At 38.4% G+C, this 27065-nt stretch overlaps 1 protein-coding gene across 4 annotated transcripts in view; it reads left to right on the forward strand.

Moving 5' to 3' along the window:
- Positions 1-27065, forward strand: part of bach2b (BTB and CNC homology 1, basic leucine zipper transcription factor 2b) — a 94404-nt gene that overhangs the window by 40581 nt on the left and 26758 nt on the right. For 3 of the 4 annotated variants that reach the window (XM_016680965.1, XM_007570593.2, XM_016680966.1), the window contains one exon: positions 23867-24121. In XM_016680965.1, coding sequence (XP_016536451.1) covers positions 23867-24121 — 255 coding nt within the window. Of the gene's footprint in view, positions 1-17038; positions 17128-23866; positions 24122-27065 lie in introns of those variants that run through there. The other variant, XM_016680967.1, reaches the window with a different exon arrangement.

Below are 27065 nucleotides of genomic sequence, written 5' to 3' on the forward strand. Positions count from 1 at the left end.
CACAGTTCTGGTCCTGTGGTGGAAAGTTGCTGCCGTTGCCTGCAGTATCGGAGAAAGACATCACTTTCAATTCACTCAGCATGTGCAGAGTGACAGTTTTTGAAAGCAGCACCATCTGGAAATGAAACATGTTCAGTGGGACAGTTAGAGACAGGTGTGCTGCTCTGGCTCCAGCTCCACCTGTGATAAAGCTAACCTTGTCTTCACTCGAGGCGGGTTATCAGGTAAGGAGGGCTTCTAGGAAAGCTGTGGACTAACAATGCAGAGAAACCATACAGATACAAGCTGAGTGTATCCATCAAACGTTGATTTAGTTTCTATAAAAAGTATTCAACCCCTTGGGTGTACTACTCTTCTTATTGCCTTTACAATTCAGTCATAATCAACAAAATTGATGTTATTTTTTATTTTTTACAAAACAAAATACAAAAATATTACTTGATTTTAAAGTGAAAATGGATTTCTACAAAAATACTAACAAATAAAAGCACTTAACATAAAATAGGTGATTGCATAAATATTCACCCCCTTTAAAGTGACTGACCTAATTCAACAGAGGTCCAGTCATTAAGCACTAGAAGTCTCCCCATGAGTGGAATGGATATCACCTGATTGCAGTGAGTGTGCGTCCAGTGATTGTAGTATAAAGACAGCAGTGTATAGAAGGTCCATTCACTGGGTAGTTAGTATTCCTGGATATTACAGCATCAAGACTAAAGAGAAGCTAATCAGAGAAAAACATATTGAAAAGTATACTGCTCAAAAAAATAAAGGGAACATTTCACTTTAATTTTGTGTGTGGCTCCAAATCCAGGCCTCCATTGGTTAATAAATTTGATTTCCATTGATGATTTTTGTGTGATTTTGTTGTCAGCACATTCAACTTTGTACAGAACAAAGTATTCAATGAGAATATTTCATTCATTCAGATCTAAGATGTGTTATTTGAGTGTTCCCTTTATTTTTTGAGCAGTGTATGTACAGTATAAGCCTGCCTTGATCTGGCCATTCTAGCAACCTGAGTGACCATGAAGAAGGAGACTAGAAAGGAAGGACACCTGGTCACCATGACTACACTTCAGTTTCAAGCTGAGATGGAGGAACTCTGCAGAAAACTGTGGTCCTTATGCTGACCAAACAGTTTAGATGTGTAGTAGTCTGAGGCTATGTAAACGTCTGGCTTTAAAGGAAGACAAAGATCTGTAAAATATTTTCCGTCTCTTAATCCTCCCTTTAGCTAAAAATCTTTTGGTATTTAAAGCTGACCAAATTTTGCCTGACCTAATGTCAGACAGTGAGAGAATAACAAAAACACTGGGTGTTTTTAACAGTATATGTAAAACAAAATACAAAAATATTACTTGATTTTAAAGTGAAATTGGATTTCACTTAAAAAAAGTTAAATATATATACATATATATAAACACACACACACACGCACACACACACACACACTCACACACACACACATACATACAGTTGCTCGAGGTGGTATCAGAAAGTGTCAGGAAGTGAACTAAAAATTAAAATAAAATAAGTAAAATAAATATTTCTTATCTGTCAGTTGCCCCCAGATCAAGTTTCCCTTAAGTGCATTGAGTACCAGGAGACTACATTACCTGCTTTCTGCTGCTAAGAAGAAAAAAACTGATCATTTTTTGTATTTAATTGGTGAACATCCTGCAGCAGGGGCTTGCCCAGGGCTCCATTCCTGCAAGAAACATAACTGTGTGCATATTTCTATTTCAAGTTTACAAAGTTAGGCATAGTTATTACTTCTGATTAATCAGAGCACCATAGTGTGATTAATCTGATTAAATTTTTTTATTGACTAACAACACTATTTATTATATTTGAATGTTGCATGCTTTAGCTCAAATTAACCAGAAAGTCAGAGCTCATTTAGGGTTTTTGGTGTTTTTGTCTTTTGTCCTGCTTGTTTTGAATCTCCACTTCTGAGCAGAAAGTGGGTCACAAGCTGGCTGAGGTGAAGTATGAGGCAGCATTTTGCAGGACGGCCCCAGTGGAAGCAGTTTGTGTCTTCAGGAAGCTTGTTGCAGAGGAGACGTTAAACACACAAGTTCCTGTTTGACATCTGTTTGCAGCTAGCCTCACAAACCGAGCTGAGGCCTTGTTCACCCTGCCACTCCCTCAGCCACGTTTGTCAGTTTAACTGCTCTGTGACCCTTTCCCTCCCCATAATTCCTAGAAACCTCCCCCCTAAAAATCTGATGACGCATCTGTCTTTGACTGTGCGCCTGCAATAACGAAATCCTAACAGATAAAATCAGGATAGACAGGTTCTTACACACCGCTCTCATGCTAGACTGCAGACCCCTAGGGCTGGGAATAATTAACCAGGTGTGTACTTAAGGAGACAAGCCACCCCTGCTTTTTTGGCCATATGACTACTTGATGTGGAAAATCTCATCCTAGCATTTAGCACCTAAAAATCCTCATTCTGCACTTTGCCTACAGGTTTGGTTTAAAAGAAAACTACCCAGGGCATTGTTGACGAGAACTACAGCATGCGAGGTGTGCTTGCACACAGTGAGGTCTGTTATTTCACCAGGCAGTTTAGAGATAGTGCAAATGAGTTTTTCCATCCGGTGTAAACCTTTACTGCCCCTTCACAGGCTTCCCTGCCCACACATCGTGGGGTTTATTTTTAGCTCCAGGAGATACTGTAGCCCACCAGATATCAGAGGCCCAATCTCCCTTCTACTACACCTAGCTTCACTTGAAACCCTACATAGGCCGAGGTGAGTGGGCCCTGTGCTGATGTCAGAGAACGGCAACACAAGCTGCTCCGGCAGAGGGCCAGCGCAGAGAACCGTGTTCCTGTGACACACACCAGACTGAGCTCCACAGTCTGAGTTCATCCATCTCCTCATGCCTCCTATTACCTGGATTTCATGTAGGATCTAGAAAAAAGATGCTGTTCATCTGATAGCCAGTGATCAGTTTTTTCTACAAAGATACCAGGAGCAAATCGATGTCAAAAGCTGACTGTGTGCTGAGTACAGCTTTAAGCCTCGGCATTGACTGACTGCAGGAAGAAAAAGCTGATCAACATAATGGACACAACCTCTGCCCAGCAGACTGACGAAACAGCAGAATGCCTCCAGTCATGGTTAGTGAGTTCTTGTTCAAGATCATAGAGTATCACCTGACTCAGAGAAAAACACCTTTGGCTTCAATCCGCTTTATGACTTTAGAGGTTTTTTTATGTTGCCCCATAAGATTTTTTGTTTTGTTTTTTTAAGGTTTTGTTGGCTCTAGTGTAAATGTACCTCTTGGAACATAATAACATTTTGCAAATATTAAATATAAACTTTATTAATATCACATTTTTGTGTTAGGCAACTTTTTTTTTATTGGTTTGATTAAATGTTGTGTTTTTGTTGCTGTAAACAGAAATTCATTATAATTTAAAAAAATAGGCTCAAAAACAGTCTGTGTGGAATTAATCAGCTCATGTTTCACTTAGTGAAATACATGATAATTAGGATTGAATAATGCCTTAATTTATTGAATATAACTGCAGATATAAATTAGAATATAAAATAGAGTATTTCAAACTCTGCATTTTGATATATTTTGAAAAGTTGTGCACAGACCACTGATCATTGGTCAGAATTCTGATATCCTACATATTCTTTCTTTTGTTAAGATTTTATGTTTTAAACTAAATTATGTTTGCATAATTATGTATGCTTCACTTACCTCAAATAGTTTAGTGAACCAGAGCTCATTTAAGAAACTATAATATGTTTCGTATGTATTTTGTTACATGCAGCAATGACAATCATTTATTCTTCATTGTTTCCTCAGTGTTAAACAGTTAAGCATGACGCATTCGATAAAAAAAGCTTTTTGCCCACTTCCCTCTACAGCAGAGGCAGATATTTGGCAGTTAGGAATATAATACTGTTGATAAGTTCAAACCACTGCTCTTTTTCCTACGTGGAAACAATGAGTGGTACTAAGGTTAGCCTACATTTCCCCTGATTTTTCTCTTTTTCAGAGGGTGAAGGGGAGGGGGGTGAAGTGTACTGTTGGTGATTCAATTTTTCCACTTACTGTAAATCTCCATGTAGCTCTTGATTCTCTCTGAGTAATTAGTTCTCCTTTAATGTGAAGCGTCACTATCCACTTTTTTCTTTTATTTTGGGAGGGAGGTGAGGACAAAAACTTTGTTGCTGAACTTTTCTTGTCTGCTCATATAGTGAATCAGTGCAGTTCTTGTGTCATAGTAATTAGTATTCTCAGAGTTGTTTCTTATGTGTCCATTGAACATATTGTGGCACGGACAAGCAGCTACTGACTCATCTTACTGAAAGCTCCACTACAGGACACGTTTCCAGGCTGCAGGAAGAAGGTTCTGTTTGTTCTATGTGATTGCACAGGTCCTCACTTCAGAATATGGGCTGTACAGATCTAGTTCTGAACAGCAAACTGTGAATAGATGATGCAGAGGATTCAGGGTGGAAAAAACAGTGTAGGTGTCATTGAGATGAGGTGGAAAAGCAGAGGGGAAAATGAAAGCTAGCAGCATTTGTTGTTGCTGCTCAGTGCTCCAGAGTGAGATAAGACTAATCAATAACTCAGATAATGTGGAGACTAGTAGTATGACATCAATATGAGGCGCAGGGGCCCACTGTGCTGCTTTCCAGCCTCCTCTGTCCTCAGTAAACAGCAGCTCCCTTGGGAGAAAGGATTCATTGATGACTCTCTACAGCCTCTTGCTAGAGTCAGGCCTGCCCTGTGTAGCTGTCCTATCAGGGGATTGAGGGACGGGGGACACCAGCTTGCTAACAGTGGATGATGAGCCCTGGCCAGTGTGGTTGGTTTGATGAAAGAAGTTTTAATGGTGATATATTGGCACCGACAAACTCCCTCTAATCTAATCCATTTGTCTCATCCCAGCTTTTTGTTCAGTGTTGAAGCGGTTTATGTGAGCAGCAGGTAGGCCTTCCTGTGAATCATCAACCTGAAACCAGATGTTTACATACACTACTCAGCCTTGTTTTCCCTTCACAGTTTGACACCGAATCAGACTAAAAGTTTCCTGTTTTCTAAATGCCAGAACACTTTGTGCTTTCTTCTGGTTCTGTCCATCAGTGAAACACCCTGTGGTGATATTTTGTCTAACTGTTTATGATTAAATTCTTTCCCTGAGCTAAGCCGCTGTCCTGGAGTCACCATGGTTTATTAAAATGTCTCCCTAGGTTACATACACAATGTTTTCTGAGTGTTACCTTTTATTAGGTGCTCTTTTCTCCAGAATAGTGTGAATATACAAGCACCGTAAATTTAACATGCATCAAGCGTTTATTTATAAAACTTAAAGGATTTTCTGGTGTGTTAAGATATGTCTTCGAAAATAACATCAGTAATGCAGCAGTCTCTATGAAAGCATTTTTATTTTTCTTTGTCATTCTTTCTTTATTTTTTTTATCCCAATAGTGTTAAATGTGCTTTAAGCTCATAGTCTCCTGGTGGTTCATGCAGCAGCAAAGCAGACAGAAATGTCAGGAATCCTCACCTCGCCAACATGAACTGAACCCTCAGGTTTTCTGAACAATGGATCTGCAGATCCTGACTCAGAGGACTGAACCAGAGGAAAAGGGGAAACTCAGCTGTTTTAAGTAATAACAAGCTTCATTTGCGGATCATGTGACGATGCCTCTTGGGTCTGGGAGAAGGATTTAACACATTTTCCTCCATGTCTTTAATCAGCTGACATTCTCCTGAGTCCTGTCATCTTGCATTTCCTGTGTTTGTGAGGACGGCTGTGATGTGGTAATTTATCATGTGTCATCTGTTCACAGGCAAGTGTTTTGAGGGAAAACAAAACAACTGTCACTTTCGATTATTGTTAAAGATTCATTGTTAAAATAGGACATTTTTCTGAATTTAGGGTTTTCCTATTGTTGTCGAGACCTGCTATCCAGTAACAGATGAGTCAGTCATCTGGAATGCTAAAATATCATAATCAAATCAATTTACCAGTAAATAATTATCTTGTTTCTTGTGCACACTTTGGACTGATTATTTCATTTATTTAGACAACAATATAAGATTTCATAAAACTGATAGAAGTCATGGTGGGTCTCTGAGCTGAGGGAAACCTATCCCAATCATATCTTTCAATCAGTAATCAGTGATTCTTGAGAATAGGGACAAAATGGGTTTTAATTTTTCCATGTTTTTTTTGTTATTTCTCAACCTTATGTATGGAAATATGATAAATAATGTTTAGGAAATGTAAAGATGCTAAGGTACAGGCTCCCAGTTGCAACATTTTTTTTAAATATTACATTTTTAATCAACCTGATCTAGAACCTTGTCATCACCATCTGACAAAATAAATAAAAAATAAATTTTAATGACCCTATTAGTGATATTTTTACTCATTTTACAGACAAATGCTTCTCAATAAACAAAAGAAATATTATTTAAAACCAAAAACAACAAAAAGTCCATCTGACGGAGTTGAAAAAAACCCAAACTACCTCAATTTATATGTTGTTATTCTGAAGGAGGCCATATTGTAGCTCGTCAGGTCCATGAAATCTTTACAGTAAACCAAAATTAAGCTTTTATTTCACAAAATTTCATCAAAGTTTTGAAAATTATCAGTTATGGAGTTGACATAACTCCATAACTGGAGTTATGTCAACTCCAGTTATGGTTGTGACAAGCAACTTAGGAACAGGCATCATCCACCAACTACAATGTTTATAATAAAAAAAAATATTCAGCAAATACCTGGAAAATATACATTGTTGTGCTCACATGACCCAGGTTAGTTGAGTCAGATATTTGAAAAAAATATATTTTGTGTATATTTTATTCAAATTTTGTGCTTTATCCATAGGACCTGTTTTGTCCCTATTCTCAAGAATCACTGATAAGACATGTTTTGTTAGAACTGAATCTAACAAAACATGTCTTATTGTGAGTGACTGTGTGTCTGAACTAAAACTTCTTCCATCTCGCCTCACCGCTCAGAATTCCGCTCAGGCCAGAATTCCCACCTGCTGGAGTTTGATGTGATCCCGCTCCACTGAGCCCTTCAGCTCTTAGCTTTTAACAGTGCTTGTTTCTTTTATATGCAAAGCTAATTCTTTTGTGTTGTTGGGTTGTAAAAGAAGAGAGCAGAGAGCCTGTGCATATATTTCCAATGTTTCCCTGGAGAATGGTGTTTCACTGGTAGACAATGCTTTAGCATAGAGGAGAGAGACGGTCACATAAGGACTGGTTCATGTCAGAAATCCCTGCTTCCTTCTCGGAATATTCATGTTATTGGAATTGTCATTTGACTGTGATAGCGGAAGTAAATTGGACAGCAACTTATTTATTATGTCAAGAAGAAACAAACAGTCCATAAGAGTCATTCATGCAGCTCTGAAATGCACTATTATGCTTGTGGAACATTTTCTGACTCATTCCTGGCTGTGTTCTTCATACGATGACTCAGAGTCTCTGGTTAAAAAAAAGTTTCAGACTTTACTGCAGTCCTGTCTGTGTTTCTGTATGTGGATGTCTGCAGCTTCCTACATCTGTCTGGACAGAACCTAACACACAGCCACCACACCGGTCAGCTCAACCCTCAGAGTCAGTCCTCTAACAGTCCGACTGTTAGAATATTATTAGACTTCTGAGATCAACATGCTTCATCTGACAGACCAGTGGACAGTAAAGCAGCTTCTGCTTCCCTTTTTCTGCAGCTTTAGCCTTTTTTCCTACAGAACCCAATGGACCTTTATGGTTCAGTTTTATCTCAATTTTATGTAATTTAGTAGTAAAATTATTATTATTGCAGGAACACTAAAGCAAACTTCTGCTCACCTATCAGAAACTACTAGGTTCATTTAGGTAAATATTATTTAACTTGAATTTTAAGAAGAGTTTTTCTTACAGGCAAAGAATAAGAAATGTTTGTTTACTGACAGAATTAATAGTCCTGGAAAATAAACCTGGATCCTGTTTTAGGTGTTTTCCTGCACCAGTTCAGCCCATTTCAGTCAATACGTCATTAACAGGTTTCTGCAGAACTTCACAATGTCCCAAATCTTTTAGGTTAAAAAAGTCACTTTTTCTGACTTGAGAAACAAAATACATATTCATGGAATCAATAATAATGAGGATTTCCTTAGGAGCAAATTCAAAAGCTGACACAATACAGTGAAGACAAAATTACGGGGTGGTATGAATGTAATGTGAGCTGAAAGTTTTCAGTCCTACTTATATATCTGAAGAACTTGCTGAATGAGACATTCAGACCCCTGGAGCAAATATTAAAAAGATGTCTTAGTTTTTGTGTGATGGTGTCTTCGGACGCCTCTTAAATATGCACATAATAAATATAACATACATATGGCAATATGGTTTATTTAGTTAGAGAAAAATGTGAGTGCTCATTTTTCAGTCATACTTTCATCATATTATTCCAAACTAAATATTTAATTCACAAGCTAAATATCTAGTTTACAGAATAAATATTTAGCTTTTAAATTAAATATTTAGTTAGGAAGCTAAATATTTAGTTCCCAAAAAAATGGTTAAGTTTGAGCTAAATATTTTACATATTTTGTTTTCAATCTAAATAGTTTTCAAACTAAATATTTATCATCAAATTAAATATTTATTTTTCTAACTAAATGTTTCTTTCCCAAACTAAACATTTAATTTTCAAATTAAATATTTATTTTCCAGATTAAATATTTTTCTTAGACCCAAATATTTAACTTGTTAACTAAATTGTTAGAGTGCTACCCAAATATTTAGCTCATGACTAAATATTAGATCCAAGCTAAATATTCAACCAATATGCAAATTAACTTGCCAATAAGAGAAGTGGAATTTCAAAATAAAAGCTGGGTTTTGCAGACCGCCATATAAACCCCAATAGTGGAACTGAATTGTTGCTCAAGTAATGTTTTTTTTTAAATATTATTATCATCAATTCTTTCCCTCCCAACATGTCCAACATGTTAGTTAAAAACATAGGATGTGCAACACCCACATATTTTCTTTATGACATGATAAATAAACCAAAATATTGCAATTCATTTTTCACTGTGTAACTTTACCACTGATCCTTAGATGAATTTGTAGAAGTAAATTGCCCTGCCAAAGTATTATTATCTGGAATTTTTTCTGAATTTTTATCATGCCACAACCATAAACATAAGTGTATTTTATTAGGATAATGTAAGCTGGATCAACACTGGAAATACAGTTTCATTTCCAGCTTGTACTATAATCAAGTTTAGGCAGATGGCTTATTGAAAGAGAAGACAGTGAACAGGGAAATATTGAGCATTGTTACTGTGTGTGTGTGTGTGCGTGTGCGTGTGCGCGTGTGCGTGTGTGTGTGCGTGTGTGTGTGTGCGTGTGCGTGCGTGCGTGCGCGCAAACATGTGTGCGTGTGCGTGTGCCTGTGTATTTGCTTGTGTGTGTGTGTGCATCTGTGTCTATGCTCTCTGCACCGTTTGCACTTGCCCTGTTCATTTCTGAGCACCTAACACCCTTCACCAGCTCCCACCCTCAGCAGTCAGCACTCCCACCTCTTGTCGCCTCCTTGCAAAGCGCTTGAGATGAGCTCAACAACTGTTGAAACAAAAGATTGTGATAATAACACAGGATGTGAGAGATCTCAGAATAAGTCAGCTTGTAAGAAATACCATTACACAGTCAGAATACAATATGCATTGACGGGGAAAAGGAATGACAAAAACAAAGCTCTTATCTGACCTTTTGAGGATGAAGCTGTGATACTAAACAGCTGTGCTCACTGAGTCTCACACCAGGTCTTGCTTCCAAAAAGTTTTTGTCATTAGAAGTCTGTTGACTTGATCTGCCATCTTTGACAACATTTTTTGTTTGCTAAAAATCTCTTGAATTAATGCTAAGTCATCAGAAACAGTGGCAACCAGTCCTAAGTCAAATATCAAGCAGTCAGATATTTCTATGAAATTCAAGCTGTGATATGAAACACATCTGATTATTGTCCTGTTTGAACTCTTCCATAGCTGTTCCCTTTTCCTCCTCGTCTTGTTACTGTATTGAGGATATTATTACACAAAACTTGTTTTCCTCATATTGTTGGACTCATGTTCCTGTTGGACCTTTCTGATAACCTTTTGCCTCAGCAATAATAGAGCCAGACTAAAGATAACTGTACATAAAATAAAGCCGAAATATCCCAAGCCTAAAAAAGTAGTCCTATTGTGGTAAATTAAATATTTTAAGCAGTAAAAAGTCAAAGGAGTAAAGACAGTGCCAGTGTTTTATAATCACCTTTTTTTTAGTTGTGTTTTGTGCAGAGTCATCTTCAACCACCACCGGATTTACATGAACCAACCGAAACAAACAAAAACAAAACTCTTAGAGAGAGAGAACTTTAGCTTGTCGAGACGTTTTTTTTTTTTTTGGAAAAATAAATATAACCTCAAATTGAAAACATGATGGATTCCATGGCCGACCAAATGATCACATTATAACTACAGATAATATTTAGCAGAGTAGCTTGTTAATCCAGATGCTAAATTTTTTGTAAGCATCGCTAATGTTTCATGTTGTAATCGCTTAAGGTAAAAAGATTCCATGAAACCAGCTGTATTTTCACTCTTGGTTTCATAGAAGATGCTTGTTTACTTAAAGCCAGGCTCCCAGCATTAATGAGGATTAGACCGGTAACCTGGTCAACTTGTCTAAAGCTGTTGAGTTTATTGAGAGCCTTAAGTAAAGCCCCAGCCTCACCTCCAGCTTGTTATTATTTCCTCTCACTTAAACCCATCACTCAGCACTATCAGCCACACATGGATGTATGGTCTATACATAAATATAATATATGTATTATATATATGCAATAATTTGGTTTCCTGAGGAAAGAGAATAAATACAGCAATTGATTAAAAATGGTTGCTGCATCTCAGTTTGATACTTTGAAGTCATCAAGAAGCCAAAGCTTCAGAGCTTCTCTCCTCTTGGTTTGTATGGGTTCAAAACCTGAGTGGTTTATGCAGTTGGTGTGTGTTGTCACATTTGGACCCAACCACCTGCAGATTAGCTTCATAGCAAGTGCTTAGCAGGCAGAATGAGGGTCTGACAGATCAAATCAGACACAACTTAACAATAGAATGTAATCCAGCGTTCTGCATCACACTCTGGCTGTTCTTCTGCCTTCCTGCTCCATCCCTCCACCTCGGAGCCCTCACTGATTCCACGCAATAATCTCGGCCATAAAACTGTAATCACACTGACATCTACACAAGGTATCACTTTTCATAACAATGAACGCATAATTGTGGCATGACTTTTTTACTCATGATGGAAATGTAAAGGCCAAGGATAATGACAGAACAGACATAAACCAGATACACAGTGCAAGAAGTTGGTGGGGTTATTTTTGTAACCTGACCAGTCTGGGTCACTATAAATCCATTGAAGGATTAGGCGGCTAAAAATAACAGCTACGATAGGGGGCTTAGTGCCCAGTCCACACCATAAACAAGCAAATGGCAATTTTTCTGAGGCCAGAATTTCAGGGAGCAATTTGGGGAGGAAACAGCGGCAGGATAAAGACGGAGCCTTTAGTTGTGTTTGGAGCTGGAGAGGCCTTCTCAGAGGCAGTGTCCGCTGTGTGGCAGCTGCACAGCCACAGGCAAGCTAAAACCATTAAGACGCCCGAGTGTCGATGTGGATCAATGGTGCCTTCCTAGAACTCCGTGGCACCATAGAAAGCTGCGCCGCAGACCGCTGGCCAACATGTCATTTCACCCAACACCGTCTCTCATCTCTAAATAAGTGGAGCCTGCGTCGGCAGTTTGTCCCTCTGGGCTTCCATGAGGCCGATGTAAAAGGAGGCTGACCTTCCTCATCAGTCACTGATGTTTGGTCTGAGACTGAATGAGAACCACAGCAGATGAGAAACTTTAGGACCTTTAAGAGTTTCAAAGCTGGTCACATTCATAACTAGTCATTTCAATGAGGATATATTGCATTAGAATATTTGATAGATAAATAAAGTTAACTGACTTTCCTCAGCTGTTGCTGTTATTATTGCTTTAAACAATAGTGATGTACTGGAGTAAGAGAGCAGTCTCCTAAATGCCACATATTTTGTAAGATGTAACATTCATTTTGGAGTTTTAAAGAGGAAATAAAATCAATATATTTTGCCTTTGGGGTTGACATCCAGTCTATCTTTTTCTCGTTATTTATGATGTCTATAATAATGGCTTAAAAGAGGCTCAGAAAGGTTCCAGTTCAGACTTTTACAGCTGAGTGATGCTCAGAGATTTGGTGATTTGAACAATTGTATTGATTATTGGATCACTTAATTCCAGTGTGGGTGGTAAAATTTATCCCTCAGACTGAACAGCAAGTCTCTGTGCTGGGCTGTGGCTTAGGGTGGACATTGTTAGATTTCTAACCAAGTGACTCATCCACCAAATATCAAACTGCTGTTGCACAGAACCTCTTCGCCTTGAACTTGTTACTTGTCAGCATTTTAATCAAGTGGAAATCAATAGTCCCAGAGATAAATATTGATCACTGCAGAGCTAAGACTTGGTATTTGTTTGCAGCCAGTCTGCAAACCAGATGCACTGAACAGTGATTGTTCAGAAATACTGCAGAGGTAAGGGCTTTTCAGATCATTGTGAGCAGATGGAACTGTGTCCTATGTTGATTGGAGCATAACTGCTGATTAGCTCTAACTGTGAAATAAATAAAAGGCTAGCAACGGTTTATTTTAAAATGTACAAAAATGCATGTAATCTTAATGAAGTAAAAACCTCCCGAAGATTAATTCGACAAATCAGAGAGGATGATCTCATTTTTAAAGATTTGTGACATGGATGTTAAAGTTCATCCAACAGTATTTGGTGGAGTCCACATTTAGGACCCTTTTCAATCAGTACTTGATAAGAAGTGAATTATAATTCACTACAAAACATGACAATAAATTCATTCTGTTCACCAGATCGCTAATAACTCCATTACATGGCTGGCTCTCCTGTGAGTAAATTAATGCAAAATAAAAAAATAAAAAAAATAAATAAATAATGAATTAAACATTCTGAATATTGTCTTTAAAACACAAACAGGTAAAGGACCCAGGCTTGCAGCTATCCATTATTTTAGTAATTATTTTATTGATTATTCTGATAATTAATTGAGCAATCAAGTTTTTTAATTGAACCACCTAAGCTTTCTTTTTATTACAATATTACAAATACATAATAAATGGAAATAAATTAAATTCTCTTAAATCAGAAAATAAAATGTAATAACATTACATTTCTTTAGGGAACGCTTCAGTGTTTATCACAAAGGATGCATCTGCAGCTAACACATTCTGCTCTCATCAACATGTGAAGGCTCAGGTCTTTCTGATTGGCTTATCATCAACACAGTGTATAGATGATCTGGTCACTAGTATTTGGATCAACTAACTAATAATTGGATAGCAAAAGGTGCTTAATATTTGTTTTTGTTTTTTTTTTACAGAATTTGAACCAAGTGGAGCTGAAACTGTCACATGAGGAGTTCAGACAGGATGTTTTTCATCTTCATGTATTTGTTCTTTGTATAGTTTTGGCTTTATCACTGCTCTGAGGACTTTGTTCTTTTAGGAAATGTCATGTTTTACAGTCTGCATGCTAAAGTTAACAATTACTCGATTAATTAATTAGCTGATGATTATTTCAGTAACTGATTAATCATGATTAATCCAATGAAGTGTTTTGGCCCTATAAATGATTAATGTTGCTAGAGAGAGTAATGTCAGTGCTGAAAGGAAACACACACTCAGTGTTATCCTCTCTAAACCCAGACTTGTTTTTGTCCTCTTTAACTGTACAAGTAATCAACTTTTGCCTTTGCACTAATGCAACCAAGTGAACAGAATGAACAAAGTATCTGGCATAGCGTTGGCTGGTGACAGAGTTCCTCCTGCCTACAAATATTTCCACTGTGATACTTGGCTGTACAAAGGGGCCAAATCAATAAGCACTGCTTTCTCTTCTCGGGTTGAATCATCAAGACTGCTGCCCAAAGCCACTAAACCGCACTGTGTCACATATGCGCACACTTGAAACCGTAACCTTTCAGTGTGTGTCATTATACTTGATGCAGGGCGATTGTGACTTGTGTTGATGCACTTTCACGTCTCTCAATGACCAATGATTAATTCACTGTGATGAACCTCAAGCTGAAATCTGGCTGTGGAGCTTTACTCTGCACAACATTTTATGACTTTCACATAATGTTATGATGCAGCCCTGAATTATTAGCAGGAGTTCTGTTCTCAGGTATCTGAGCACAGACAAGGAGAATTAGCTGACTAATGAGTGCTTCATATGAAACTTGCACACTCTAGCAGAGCTGAGCTTCACTCTCTATACTGTAAAATGAGTGCAGTGGTTTCTCAAACCACAGAGACATGTTGTGTCAGAGCAATTTAAAGAATACTCTTCCAGACAGCAAATTACAAACAGAGAGGAGCCAAAGCAGCAACAGAGTGACAAAGCAGTCCCACCAAACGGTGTTTTAATGCAGACATGGTCGAAAACCAACAAGTTCTGCTCAAACTTAGATGAATTGATTCTTACACAGATCTGTTTTTTATGCTGTGATTCATACCTAGTTTTCTGGTCATTTCTTCACTTCAGCAACTTTCAGAAATTGTGTAACTTAGAGCTAATTTAGGGGGGAAAATTCCCCAGGTTGCTTCACTGACCTTAACATATTATTAAACATTGTCAGCAGATGACTCAGTTGTCATGGAGCTGGCTCCATTTATTCATGATAATAACAATTATATTAAGCACAAATATAGGAATTATGTCAATAATAATGTAATTATTAACACTTCCCTGCATCTTTTGGCTTTGGTGTAAAGCTGCATTTCAGCAATTGTATTGTTTTAAAACACACGCACGCACACACACGCACACACACGCACGCACACACACACACACACACACATATATATAATTGTTAAACATCTGTCTTATTACATGGTCAATCCAATAGGTTTGATATCCATAGAGAAAGAAAAAGTGTAAGTTTGAATAGGACTGATGTTTAAGTTAAAAGCCTTTAATTGTCACCCTGAAAATGTTTTCATGTTATCCAACGGGTAAATGAGGACACTGGTGTCCTCCTGACCCTGACAGTTAAGGCACAATTAAAGCAGCATGCATTGTCCTGTTTGGCTTAACAAGTGATTTCAGATAGGAAGTAGTGGTGAAGCAGGGGCGGAGCCAGGAGGTGGCCACCCCAGCCTGGGGATTGCTTCTTCTCATGGGGAGGTGAATGCAGGGGTGGTCTTAGCCTGTTTGGTATTCCATCCATCCATCCATCCATCCATCCATCCATCCATCCATCCATCCATCCATCCATCCATCCATCCATCCATCCATCCATCCATCCATTCGNTCCGTCCATTCGTCCATCCATCCATCCATTGTCCATTCGTCCATCCATCCCTCTTACACCCTTGTCCCTCGCAGGGTCAGGAGGGGTGCTGGTGCCTATCTCCAGCGAACGTTTGTGCGAGTCAACATGACCCTGGTCAGGTTACCAGTCCATCGCAGCCTGTTTGGTATTGTTTACTATTAATACATTTATATAGAGATGCCTTGTGTTTGGGATTCACCAGCTTCACACATTTCTCAATTTAGACTTCAAAATAAAAGGGAATTTCCCTGGGAGACAAAGCAACTCAGGTGTCAGTATTAGAACCCAATGGAATTTTTTAAATGTATTTCAGAGATAAGAAAACATGAACAACAGCATGCATGGTCAAACTTTTTTTAATTTTATTTATGTTATCAATAGCAGAGATCTATTTGCATGTCTGTTTCTGTTCCAGCAGCCAAAGCCTGTAGAGTGAGACACAATGATGGACTCACCATGAGCAACATGACCTCTAACTCCAGTCTTATCTTATCAGCAAACTTATATATTCATTCTGCTCACATATACACAAATGATTACATGCACACACACCCACACAGATGCACATGCATGTGTACAGATGTGGCTTTTGAAGGTTTTGACGTGGGCGCTGCTTCTGCGTCAACTTTTTCCTACGGGGAGACTTTCCACTTGTCTTTTTTTCCATGAGGCCTTTGAGAGTGCACTTTTAAAAAAGATTTTACTTTGAATTTTTAACTGTTTTAAATAAAATTCTGCCATTCTTATTCTCAAATTGTGCAGTAATTACTTTCCACAGGGCAGCATTAATATTTGCAAAAATGCCTGAATTAGAAAGAGATGATTGTTGCTTTAAAAGTTGTGTGCATGACCTGGTCGTGTTTGTTTTAAAAGGTCTTCCATTCGGTTGGGTTTGGGGTGTATCATCCCTCAGTAAGGAAGTTTCCTGTTCATGCAAATGTAGTAATCTGTATTCTTGTGTTTCTGTTTATTCAGACGGTTGCACAGGAAGAGGTTTCAACAGATTGCTGTGTGTGCAGGTGTGCCATCTCTGCAAAGACATAACTTTTTTTTATTCCAGCAAAATCAAAGAACTTTTGTTCATTTTGGAGATTGGTGTGCTTATATAATGATGTGGTATTCGCTTTGAGGCTATTGTTGTAACCAAAATAGGGTAACAAAACAAAATGTCTCAAAAACTGAAAATCAAATTCATAAATATTGTTGTAAAAATTAATTTTTAAGCTGAAATAAGGACAGTGTGGATCACATGGAGTCCAGCAAAGGGCTGAGACACAGCAGCTCCTCAGAGACCCGTCTATAGATAACTCCAGTGTTGCTATCACATGTGCAGCGCGTTACCATATAAGACAGTTATATGACTAACCCTGCACACTGACATACTATGTGGGAAGTCATGATTCATGCAAGCTGCATTTAAACCAGCATAGCCCAAAAATACTCTGGCATGCCATCACACAAACACATACACAACTATCACACACACTCACAATCATACATACTTTAGTTGCTCAGTCATCCTCAACACCCACAGACGCTGATAGGTTTAGATGCCTGCTGGTAGCATGCAGAGAGAGACATTAGAAAGTTGTCACAGCATAGAGTGGAATAACAAAATGACTGGATCTGTGCTTAGACCTTTCTGAGGTAAAACCATCCAGCTGATAACTCTTCATTGTTGTCTTCATTGTTGTGTATGTTTTGGGTGTTTGGGGGAGGGGGAATGTAAATCTGATGTTAAAGAGTAGTAAACTACAGCTTCTGTAGAAGTCAGTGCATTTCACTAGTGGATCGAGCTTATCTTCTTCTGACACATGCCGATACCTTTCTCTGTTTCGTGTTATGAGATGTTTGGTTTCTTTTTGTTAATTTTGTGAACAACACCAGAGATTTTTTGTAACTTTTCAGTCTGTGCTTGGTGCAAAGTGATTGAGCTTCAGTTCATGTTGATGACATGTTGATCTATCTGTCTTTGATTCAGTGTGGGCTCCAAATCATTCAGGTCCTTTAAACGGTTAGGCTAAGTGCAGACTCATGTGGGGAAGGTCATGCTGGTGAGGTGGTTGTGTGGTTCTCAGGCTGACTGTGATTGGTTAAAGGTTTGTGCAGCACTTTGGATGTGTTCCTGGTTATCCAAACTGACCTCTGAGCATGTAAAGACCATCACCCAGTCGGACTGCTTTAAAGTTGGGAGTTGATTTGGTAGAACATGTGCTCCTCATACTTTGAACTGAAGTTTACTTTTCATGCTTTTATCAAACTTTGGCGTATGTTAGTTGCACTTGGTTTTTCTCTACAAAAGCTAAAGTGGAGTCATTTCTAATACATACTATATAACATTTTATCGTCTTTATTTTTACATTTACTTCTTGATTCAGCATTTATGGCTTTGGCCTAATTGCATCCAACAGATATGAATAATAAATTCCAAGAAAAACATGCTCATCCTCAGTGTAATGACAGGGATCTGGAGGGATCCTCACAGTAACACAGTGTTCATGTTCCTCTCTCTTCCTGAATGGGCTCTGATGAGAATGCTGTGAGAGTAAAGCAGCAATTGAGACTAATCCTTTTTCTGTTTTATTACAAACCTGCTCTGTAAATGAATCACTGAGAAACAGGTCGAAAATTATGAATTTGATGGAAATATTGTCAAATGTGTAAAACTGATCAACTTATGACTCAAATATACAATACAGAAGATTGAAGGTACTCCAAAGAAAGCCTTAAACTTCTGTTTCTACCTCTGTCCTCCCTGCTGAACTGGAATGACTCAACTTGTGCTATTATTGCTCATTACACTACCACATTATTACAATTATTAGATGGCGCTCACAAATTATGATCATTACAATTATGCCATTCCATTCTAGCTAAGATCTCCAGAATTATAGAATATGTGTTTGTAAGGATTTTCTCTAACATAATTAAATATAAAATAATATATTTCCAGATGCCTGAAGTTTTATCTGTTGCTGTCTGAAGATGGGAAGTGAGTGTCATTATCCACAATAAAACAAGTCCTCTTCTGATGTGTGCTGAAAGGCTACTCAGAGAAGAAGAAGACATTGTTACATACCCAAAGTACAGTTTGCAAATGAACCATCCATCCATCCATTTTCTGAACACCCTTGTCCCTCAGTGGGGTCGGGAGGGGTGCTGGTGCCTATCTCCAGCTAACGTTCCGGGCGAGAGGCGGGGTACATCCTGGACAGGTCGCCAGTCAAATGAACCAATTGACTGATATATATTACAGGAAGATAGAAAAAAAAAGATGCAGAGGAGGGGATAAAGAGATGGAGGCAAGAGAGAAGAAGCAGACATCAAAAGGATAAAAGATGGAACAAATTATAGCAATGAGACTCGTTTAGATTATGTCTGATGCCAGCTCAGCAAAGACAGAGGTCATGTGAATAAATTAACTATTAAAGAATTTGTCTCAAGAAAGTGGTTACTTTGTTGAAAGAGATGCAACCAAAAAGGAGGAGAATGAACCAAAAGACAAGAGAGAGCCACAGATGCAGCAATGACAACAAATAGGGTAGCAGATTAGTTAATCTCATTAATAGTAGCATTTCGTCCTGAATAGTCTCTTATGCTTCCCGGTGTTATTATATAGAAGAGACTAAACCAAACAGGCAGAGGGACAAGAGAAAGCAGCTAAAATGACAACTACAGGAAGGCAGAAGGAGACAACAAGTTAGAGCTGTGTATTAGAGAATATAAGACCTGCTGTCAAACTCATTGGAGATCCCCTCCCCAACGTTCCCAAAAAATATAGCAATGGCCCAAAGCACATTGCAAAATTCACAACACAGTAGCTTAAGGACAGCCAAGGGTTTAGGAGTGGCCATCACAAAGTCTTGCTCTAAGTCCCTGTGCACCACTTCTGAAACACAGTGAGAACGCTGTGGAAGGATCCCCAGAATGTTTGACACAAGTTTATACTTGAAGGCGGCAAATACAGACAACAATGAACAAAGTAATGATGGAAAATCTCTTATTGTTCTGGAATTTATCAAATAGAAAAATTTTGGTAATACTAACTGAACTAAAACAGAGAAAGTACAATTTGATCTAATATCAGACAGAGAGGAATTCCTGGTTATGCTCTGCTACAGTGTATGAAAATGTTTGCTGGTTATGGGTGATAGCAATATAAGTGATCTGTTAGCCCAAAAACTGTGTTTGTGTTGATGAGGAAGTTAGATCCCCCCCCCTCATGTTGTTGTGTAATGGATGGTTGTACTTGAACTGCAATTTCGTTTTCTTTCTGACAATGACAATAAAATTCTTCTGATTCTGATTCTGATTCTGATATCAGTCTTCGTCCACAGCTCTGGACCAGTCTGCAGTAAACCATGTGGTCGGCTCTGAGTCTTCTCACTTCTCAGCATGAGAATGTCAGTATCTCCTGAAGAGGCCTGACAGCTCCTGGTCAAATAAATTCAAAATCTGCAAAAACGGATAAGCTATCCGGAATGTCAGATATTTGATGTAAACTGTTATTTTCTGAAGTTTATATCTGGACATGTCTGTTGGTACACACCTGTGCACGTCTTCTCGTGCAGTTTGTGTCATCATTGAATATTTTCTGCACGGCAACATGGTAGAAATATCATGTTTAGAGAACTCTACACATCACAACCACATCTACAGGATAGAAAATGTCATTATCCCAGGAAAGCCAGAGAGAAATATTTTGGTCGGCCAGCCAGGAGCACAGTTGTTGCTGATGTGGTTGTTAAAACGGAGAGCTCTAGCTGTTAAACTATTCCTACAAGTTGGTCAGAGTTGAACATTAACACAGAGCTTTACTTCCCTAACTGCAGTCTGTGTTTGTGTGCTGCTGTTTGTGTGAGACATCATTGTTAATTTGTTTTCCTGTGGGTAGTAGATTATTTACATGGGCCCTCCTCTGCTGAGTTGTCAGTTGTGTTTATTCCTATGGCTGACTGGACAAAAGCTCACCTCACAAGACTGCTCCTTTGCTACTGTATTTCAAGCTTAGGGTCAGAGGTTCAGCTGTCTGCTGGTGTGTTTCCCAGCTGTTGGAGGGTTTGTTTCCAGACGTGTTTATTTAAAATAAATAAAAAGTAATCAATGCTTACACCTTTCAGTTTCATCAACTTTGTGAGAAAAGATTAAAAAAAGCTCCATAGATTTTTATAATGCTAACCTATTGCTCATGTAATATTCTCAGTGCCTTTCTGGCTGCTTTAAGAAATAATAAAACTGGGATAGCTGGGTACAGACAACAACTATAAAAAGAATTATGTATAATATTGGAGCCTTTAACATAAGACATAAGATTTTTTATTTGTCATTATGTTTCCAGAACGTAACAAAATTGTTGTGGTACCCTCAGTAATAAATGGATAGATAAATAAAGTCTCAGCTGGGGTTGTGTGCCTGGTGGTAGTCATTTAAGCCAGGAAAGAGTTTCATTTTTACAGGGAAGGAATACGGCTTTTCATTGTTTTTCATTCTGATTGTCATTTTCTTTAAACAAAGATACCTTCTGTCTTCACGAGCTGGACGATAGTCTCTGACTTCTTACTTGAAGTATTAATAAACATTAGTTCACAACTTACAAATAAGTACCAAACTCAATGCAGATTGTAAATATAGTAATTACAGGTCTACTTGTAGACACCAGTAAGGATGAACTTTCTGTGTTATTTTACCAAGAGGATTTCAGATACATTTCCTTTTTATCAAATGGACATCTTCTCCTGTTGAGTATGTGAAATTTGAGTCAGTGAGCATTGCTTAGATTTTTTCAGTTATTCAGTCCTTTAAGCTGCAGTATGTAACTTTCATTAAAAAAATGTTTTTTACATACTTGTTAAAACTGTCCCTGTGTTGTGACAGTATAATATAAGACAGGTAATTTGTGAAACAGTGGAGCACTTCTGCCTTCTGCCTACAGAAATACACAGCTCGGTCAGAAAAGACCTATCAGAGCCAGGAGGAAGATCTTAGCGCTGTCAATCATCTTAATGTGCATGATGCTCACACCATCCCCCTTGTTCTCTGCTACACTAGAGCTAGTTCCCCAAACCAGGCCTATCATGAATGAAGAAACTAGTTAGCATGATGGACGAACAGTCATCCTCAACATGTGCTTATCTGCATCATGTCCTGCTGACTAAAGTATTCCTTACATTAGACCAGTGCTTCTCAACTCCAGTCCTCACGCCCCCCTGCTCTGCATGTTTTAGATGTGCCTCTATTCCAGAACAGCTGATTCAAATGATTGCATGACCATCAAGTACTACAGAAGCCTGTTAATCACCAAAATATTCAATCCAGGTGTGTGGCAGAAGGGAAACACTTAAAACATGCAGGACAGGGGGGCCTGAGGACCGGAATTGAGAAACACTGCATTAGACAGACACTGCGTTCTGTGCTCTGTTTGTCTCAACACCTTAATGCTAATCTCTTAAGTTTGTACTATATCACTACGTCACACACGTTACACTGTCCTGTCTTAGTCTTCTAAGATGGTCGTTGCAGTTTTGAGATAGGTCAGACATGAATTAACTTCAACCTCCGTTCTGCACCAGCTCTTTTTAGCAGATCATTGAGGCATAAAGAACACATGTAAATCACAGATTGAAAGTATGATCTGAAAGGGGATTATGACTCATGTGCTCACTCAGGGAATGCATATAAAGTTTACTTTATCTACCATCTTGTTTTTTACGTTAATTTCTTCCCGACCAGAAGTAGGGTGTTTGAATTAGAAGACTTAATGATGATGTTACCTTCGGTGATCACATCTAACCCTCAACATTTATCTGAAAAACTACACCAACTAAAGCAAACACACAGACACACACACACGCACACGCACGCACGCACACACACACACACGCACACACGTCTATGGGCTGTTCAGGGAAATCTAATTTTGAACATTATGTAGAACTAGGCCAAAAGGACAAAGTCACCTCATGTTAAGATCTTCATNATCTTCATTCTGATTCAGTTCACTTGTGTTCCTGTGACAGCCTGCTTGTTGCACTGAGCTGGCTGCATTATTTTCCTCTCTCATTTTAAGACCTGCACTAATTACACCCAGTCTCCCCAAGGACTCAACTGATTGGTCTGCTGTTCAAGCTGGTTTCTTTCCTGTTGCCATCTTTACAAACAGGATGACATGGATGCTTTATGCCATCCAAACGGAGTGATTGCAACAACGGCCACCACCATTCCGACATACATGCAGCCGTGATTGAATTAAATCTGATGCTGTTTAACCCCTTGTCTGTTGCTTGTCACACCACTGTATGTCGCTGGGGGGCTGCAGTCTTTGTGGGCCTGATAAAAATCCAAATAAAATAAAAATATGTCTGCTCCTGTGCTCCAGCTGCTTCACAACGTGTTAAACCAGAAGTCCTGGAATCCTGTGATGTCACCGAGTCAAAAGTTTCTCATGATAAAAGAAAAAACTGATGCCTGGTTCTGCCTCTGAGAGACTTTCATCACATCACAGCAACTCTCTTGCCGTGGAGAAAATTTGGTGCAGGACCTTTTACCTGCCTATGGACTTTGGGGAAGAATATGAGGAAAAGTGAACTTGTGTTAATTTATCCATGGACATGAAAATACATGGTCTTTTGTGTACAAAATTGGTTTTGTCATTCCTTCTATTTAAAGGTCTACAAATAGTATCGTTTGGTCTTTGTTTTATATACAAACTAACTCAATTAAATCCAACTTGTCAGGAGGGATGCCTGGATGGCACCACTTAAAGAGATAAACTAGACAACTTTGTAAATCATCACATTGTCCTAGTCAGTAAATCAAAATATTCCCCTGCTCTTCGCTAAGGTATCCTTAGTGACTGTGTTCAGAGGAAGTCCTCAAACTGACACAGAACCACATAGTAGGAAAGCAGAGGAGCAAAAAACCCAAACACAGTGTGGTTTGTGTCATAAAATGTAGCCGTCAAAAGATTTTCTACCTTGTAAACAGAAGCCCTCAGAGCAGACAGATACCAACATGATCTCATATAAAGGTCATATGAGGACGTTGTGTTTGTGTAAGTGTGTGTTTAGTGTGTGTTGGAGAAAAGATGGAGCTCTCCTTCCAGGGAGAGGAGAGCAGAGAAATGTTTGGAGGGAAACCAGTTGAACTGTCTCATCTCTTGAAGTAAATATGGAATCATATTCCACAAATATGGACATATTGAGCTCACAGATACCAAACAAACCTGTTTCCATTTCAGTTTCAACTTTTGCACATTGGTACTTTATTAAACAGGCTGAATGATGAAGCTGGCTGCTGTAGACTGCCATTACTGATGTCAGTCCCATGGCATGCACTCACTGGACTTGATTGTAAGCTGACTCCACCTATGTTGTGCTTCTATTTGTAGGGTGTGAGCGGCATGTCCGTGGATGAGAAGACTGAAGACCCCATGTATGTGTATGAGTCGACGGTTCATTGTACCAATATCCTCCTCTGCCTTAATGACCAGCGGAAGCAGGATATCCTGTGTGATGTGACTGTCCTGGTGGAGGGCAAGGAGTTCCGAGGGCACCGGGCCGTGCTGGCTGCCTGCAGCGAGTATTTTCTCCAGGCGCTGGTTGGCCCAGCAGAGAATGCCTTGGTGGTTAGCCTTCCAGAAGAGGTAGGTCTGATAAACACACTGCTACACTTGTTCTCGTGCTTGCTTAGAACCAGTTCTTTCTGTTTCTACTACCACAAACTCTTGTTCTGGTCTCTGATAAACTGTTTCTTTCTTAGCACCAACTCAGTGTGGAGAAAATGCTTTTTTAGGAGTTGGAGGTAGAATATGGAGACCAACAAACTATTAAAATCCAAGCAATATATTTAAATCTCCAGAGTTATTGTTTTTATTTGCTAAAACACAGAACCTTCAACATTAAATCAAAGTCAAATGTTGGAATTACAAGCTCATTGTTTCTACCATCTTGATGTGCAACCTTTCAGAGTTTAAGGAAGTTAGTGCACCATTTCATAGGTCATATTTTCTAAATCCATTAACAGAGTTTTCTTGAACTGCTTTCTTCATGGTTTAAAAAAAAACATTTGCTTAATTTGTTTGAGCCAATGAGTTTGTATAATTTTTAAGTGAGGCGAACTAATTAGATTTTACAGCATTACAGGGACAGATAGAAGACTTCTTGGAGTATGGTCCATACCAAAATGTGAATCTTCAAGACACTCAGAGCTAGTGCTAATTACAAGTAAATGCAATAACAAAAAGGCTAACTAGCAGCATTTGGTGTTTATGGAAGGTGTTCTTAACAAGGTGACAGGCACAGAATGGAGGAACAACATGACAATGACACAGGGTGGGTGGAGTGTGATTGAATCATATTATTGTTCTGAGAACAGATGGCAGGAAAAATCTGTTTTAATTAGATCTGTCATCCATTGTAGGATAAAGATAAAAGCGTGAGATAAGGGAACATTATTTAGTCTGTAGCAGTTTGATTGCCAATTAGCATGTGCTATCTCACACCAACCAGCACCAGTGACATGTAGCACTCAGCAGCAGGTTGAGCAGCACCTCACCTCCGTATCACTTTGTACTGATCAGAGTCAGGAGTTTTCCAGAGTCCAAAACACACATTTTCTTCAGTTATTTTTGTGTATTTTAGTACACAATGATAAAATGATTTATGATGTGTCCTGAAACCCTGACTGGATCCATGTGAAGGAAAGACCTGATTCACCACCAGAGACCAAAGCAAAAACTGGTCGCACTGGAATAATTAAGTGATAAAGGCACCCCGTTGACATATTGATGTCACACACACAAACACATGCATGCACGCACACACACACATACGTCTCTAAAGATGCTGCTGTGAAAACTGGGCCACATCCCACATGTACAGTGAAGCTGTGGATCCTCAGTGGGACCAGAATGCATTAATAAAATAATACTTGTCACATGTTTTTTATTTTGCTTTGTTTTTTTTTACAGAAAAGATCACTTGAATCAAATTGTCATCTTATATAAAATGAATATGTATTTTCTTCCTAACTCAGATAATTACTGCGTGGCAGAACTTTTAGTCCCTTCCATTCGGTGGCTGCTGGTATAAATAAAGTGTGAGCTGCAGTGTGTTTAGGTGTGAAATGGACATGTTGAAGTAAATGTTCAATGAAGGTGTCTTTAATGTTGTGGGGATAGTTACTGCTGTAATAAATCACATTCGTTTGGTCCTTATGATTTGACAGTTTCACATTTTATTGAAATTGCTGCATAATACAAAATTAAAACCCTGGATGCAGAGAATTAGTGTAGTGAGAATTAGTGCTATATCTTTAGGATAATTTTCCTTCTGTAAAGTAAATCTCCCAAAATTTGGGATATACAGAGGAGTTGCCTGTCAGAGGCAGGTCAGTTACCTGCAGGGTAACTAACCTGTTTATCTCCATCCATTCTGCCATCAACTTTGACCAGATTCCCTTTTACTTGCTGAAAAATCCCCACAGCATGATACTGCCCTCACCACTTCTCATGGTCAAGGTGTGAGTTTTTTACTTCTAACACGTTTTCCATGTACAAAACATGCCTTGTGGAGGAATTCAACTTTTTTCAACAATCTCACACTCTACCATAAAGCCAGATCTCTAGGTTAAAAAACTAACAGCTGTCTGGTCCACAAACTGTCCCTCCTTAGCTGCTCCTCCAAATGAATCATGAGCATCTTGGCTGCTTCCCTGATTAGTGCTCTCCTGTCAGTTAGCAGGATGACCATGGCTTGGTAGTTTATAGTTGTGCCATTTTCTTTCTCTTTGCAGATGATGGATGGAACAGAGTTCTGAGAGATGCTTGAAGCTTTGGCTATTGTTTTATATTGCTCGCTATCCTAATAATACTGCTGATAATATTTCTATAACATTTCTATTTCTATTTTATATTTATTTTTAGTTATAGAAATAGCCATAATATCCCTTTCATGCATAGCGGTCACTGCAGTGGACAGCTAACTAAAAGTCATTTTCTTGTGTTTTTGTGGATTTTTGTGTTATAAAAGCACTGAAGTGGACACTAGTGCATGATACAAAACACTATCAACTACACTCTAAAAAGTGTATTTGGGCTGCAGTTCATCTTATGGACTAATTTACATTAATTTCACTTAATTCTTTTGCTTTTACTATGACAACTTACTTTTTGTGTTCATTTAACTCAAAACTTACAAGTCTTTAACTTAAAGGAACTTTTCACTTTGACTTTACTTAAAACAACTGAGTTCAATGCCAGTTTCGTATCCTACATCTGACCAACTCAATTTATTAAGACCTTCCACCTCAAATTGCTAAGTTTTTATAACTTCAGTCATAAGGGGGTGTAACATGACAAATTTAAGTCACTCTTACTCAAATCATTTATTTTCTTCTAATAAACATTTAAAATATCTTTGACTTAATTCTACAGAAAGTCAACTCAAACTTTTAAGTAGTTACAAACTAAATATTTTGAGCTGCAAACTTCTTAATTTTCAGCCCAAAAAAGTTACAAATCTTTTCCTTAAAGGACCTTTTTACTTTGACTGTTCTTGAAAGAATTAAGTTCAATACCATATTTGGAT

The sequence above is a fragment of the Poecilia formosa genome, unplaced genomic scaffold (assembly GCF_000485575.1).
Source record: "Poecilia formosa unplaced genomic scaffold, Poecilia_formosa-5.1.2 Scaffold264, whole genome shotgun sequence".
Classification (NCBI taxonomy): Eukaryota; Metazoa; Chordata; class Actinopteri; order Cyprinodontiformes; family Poeciliidae; genus Poecilia; species Poecilia formosa.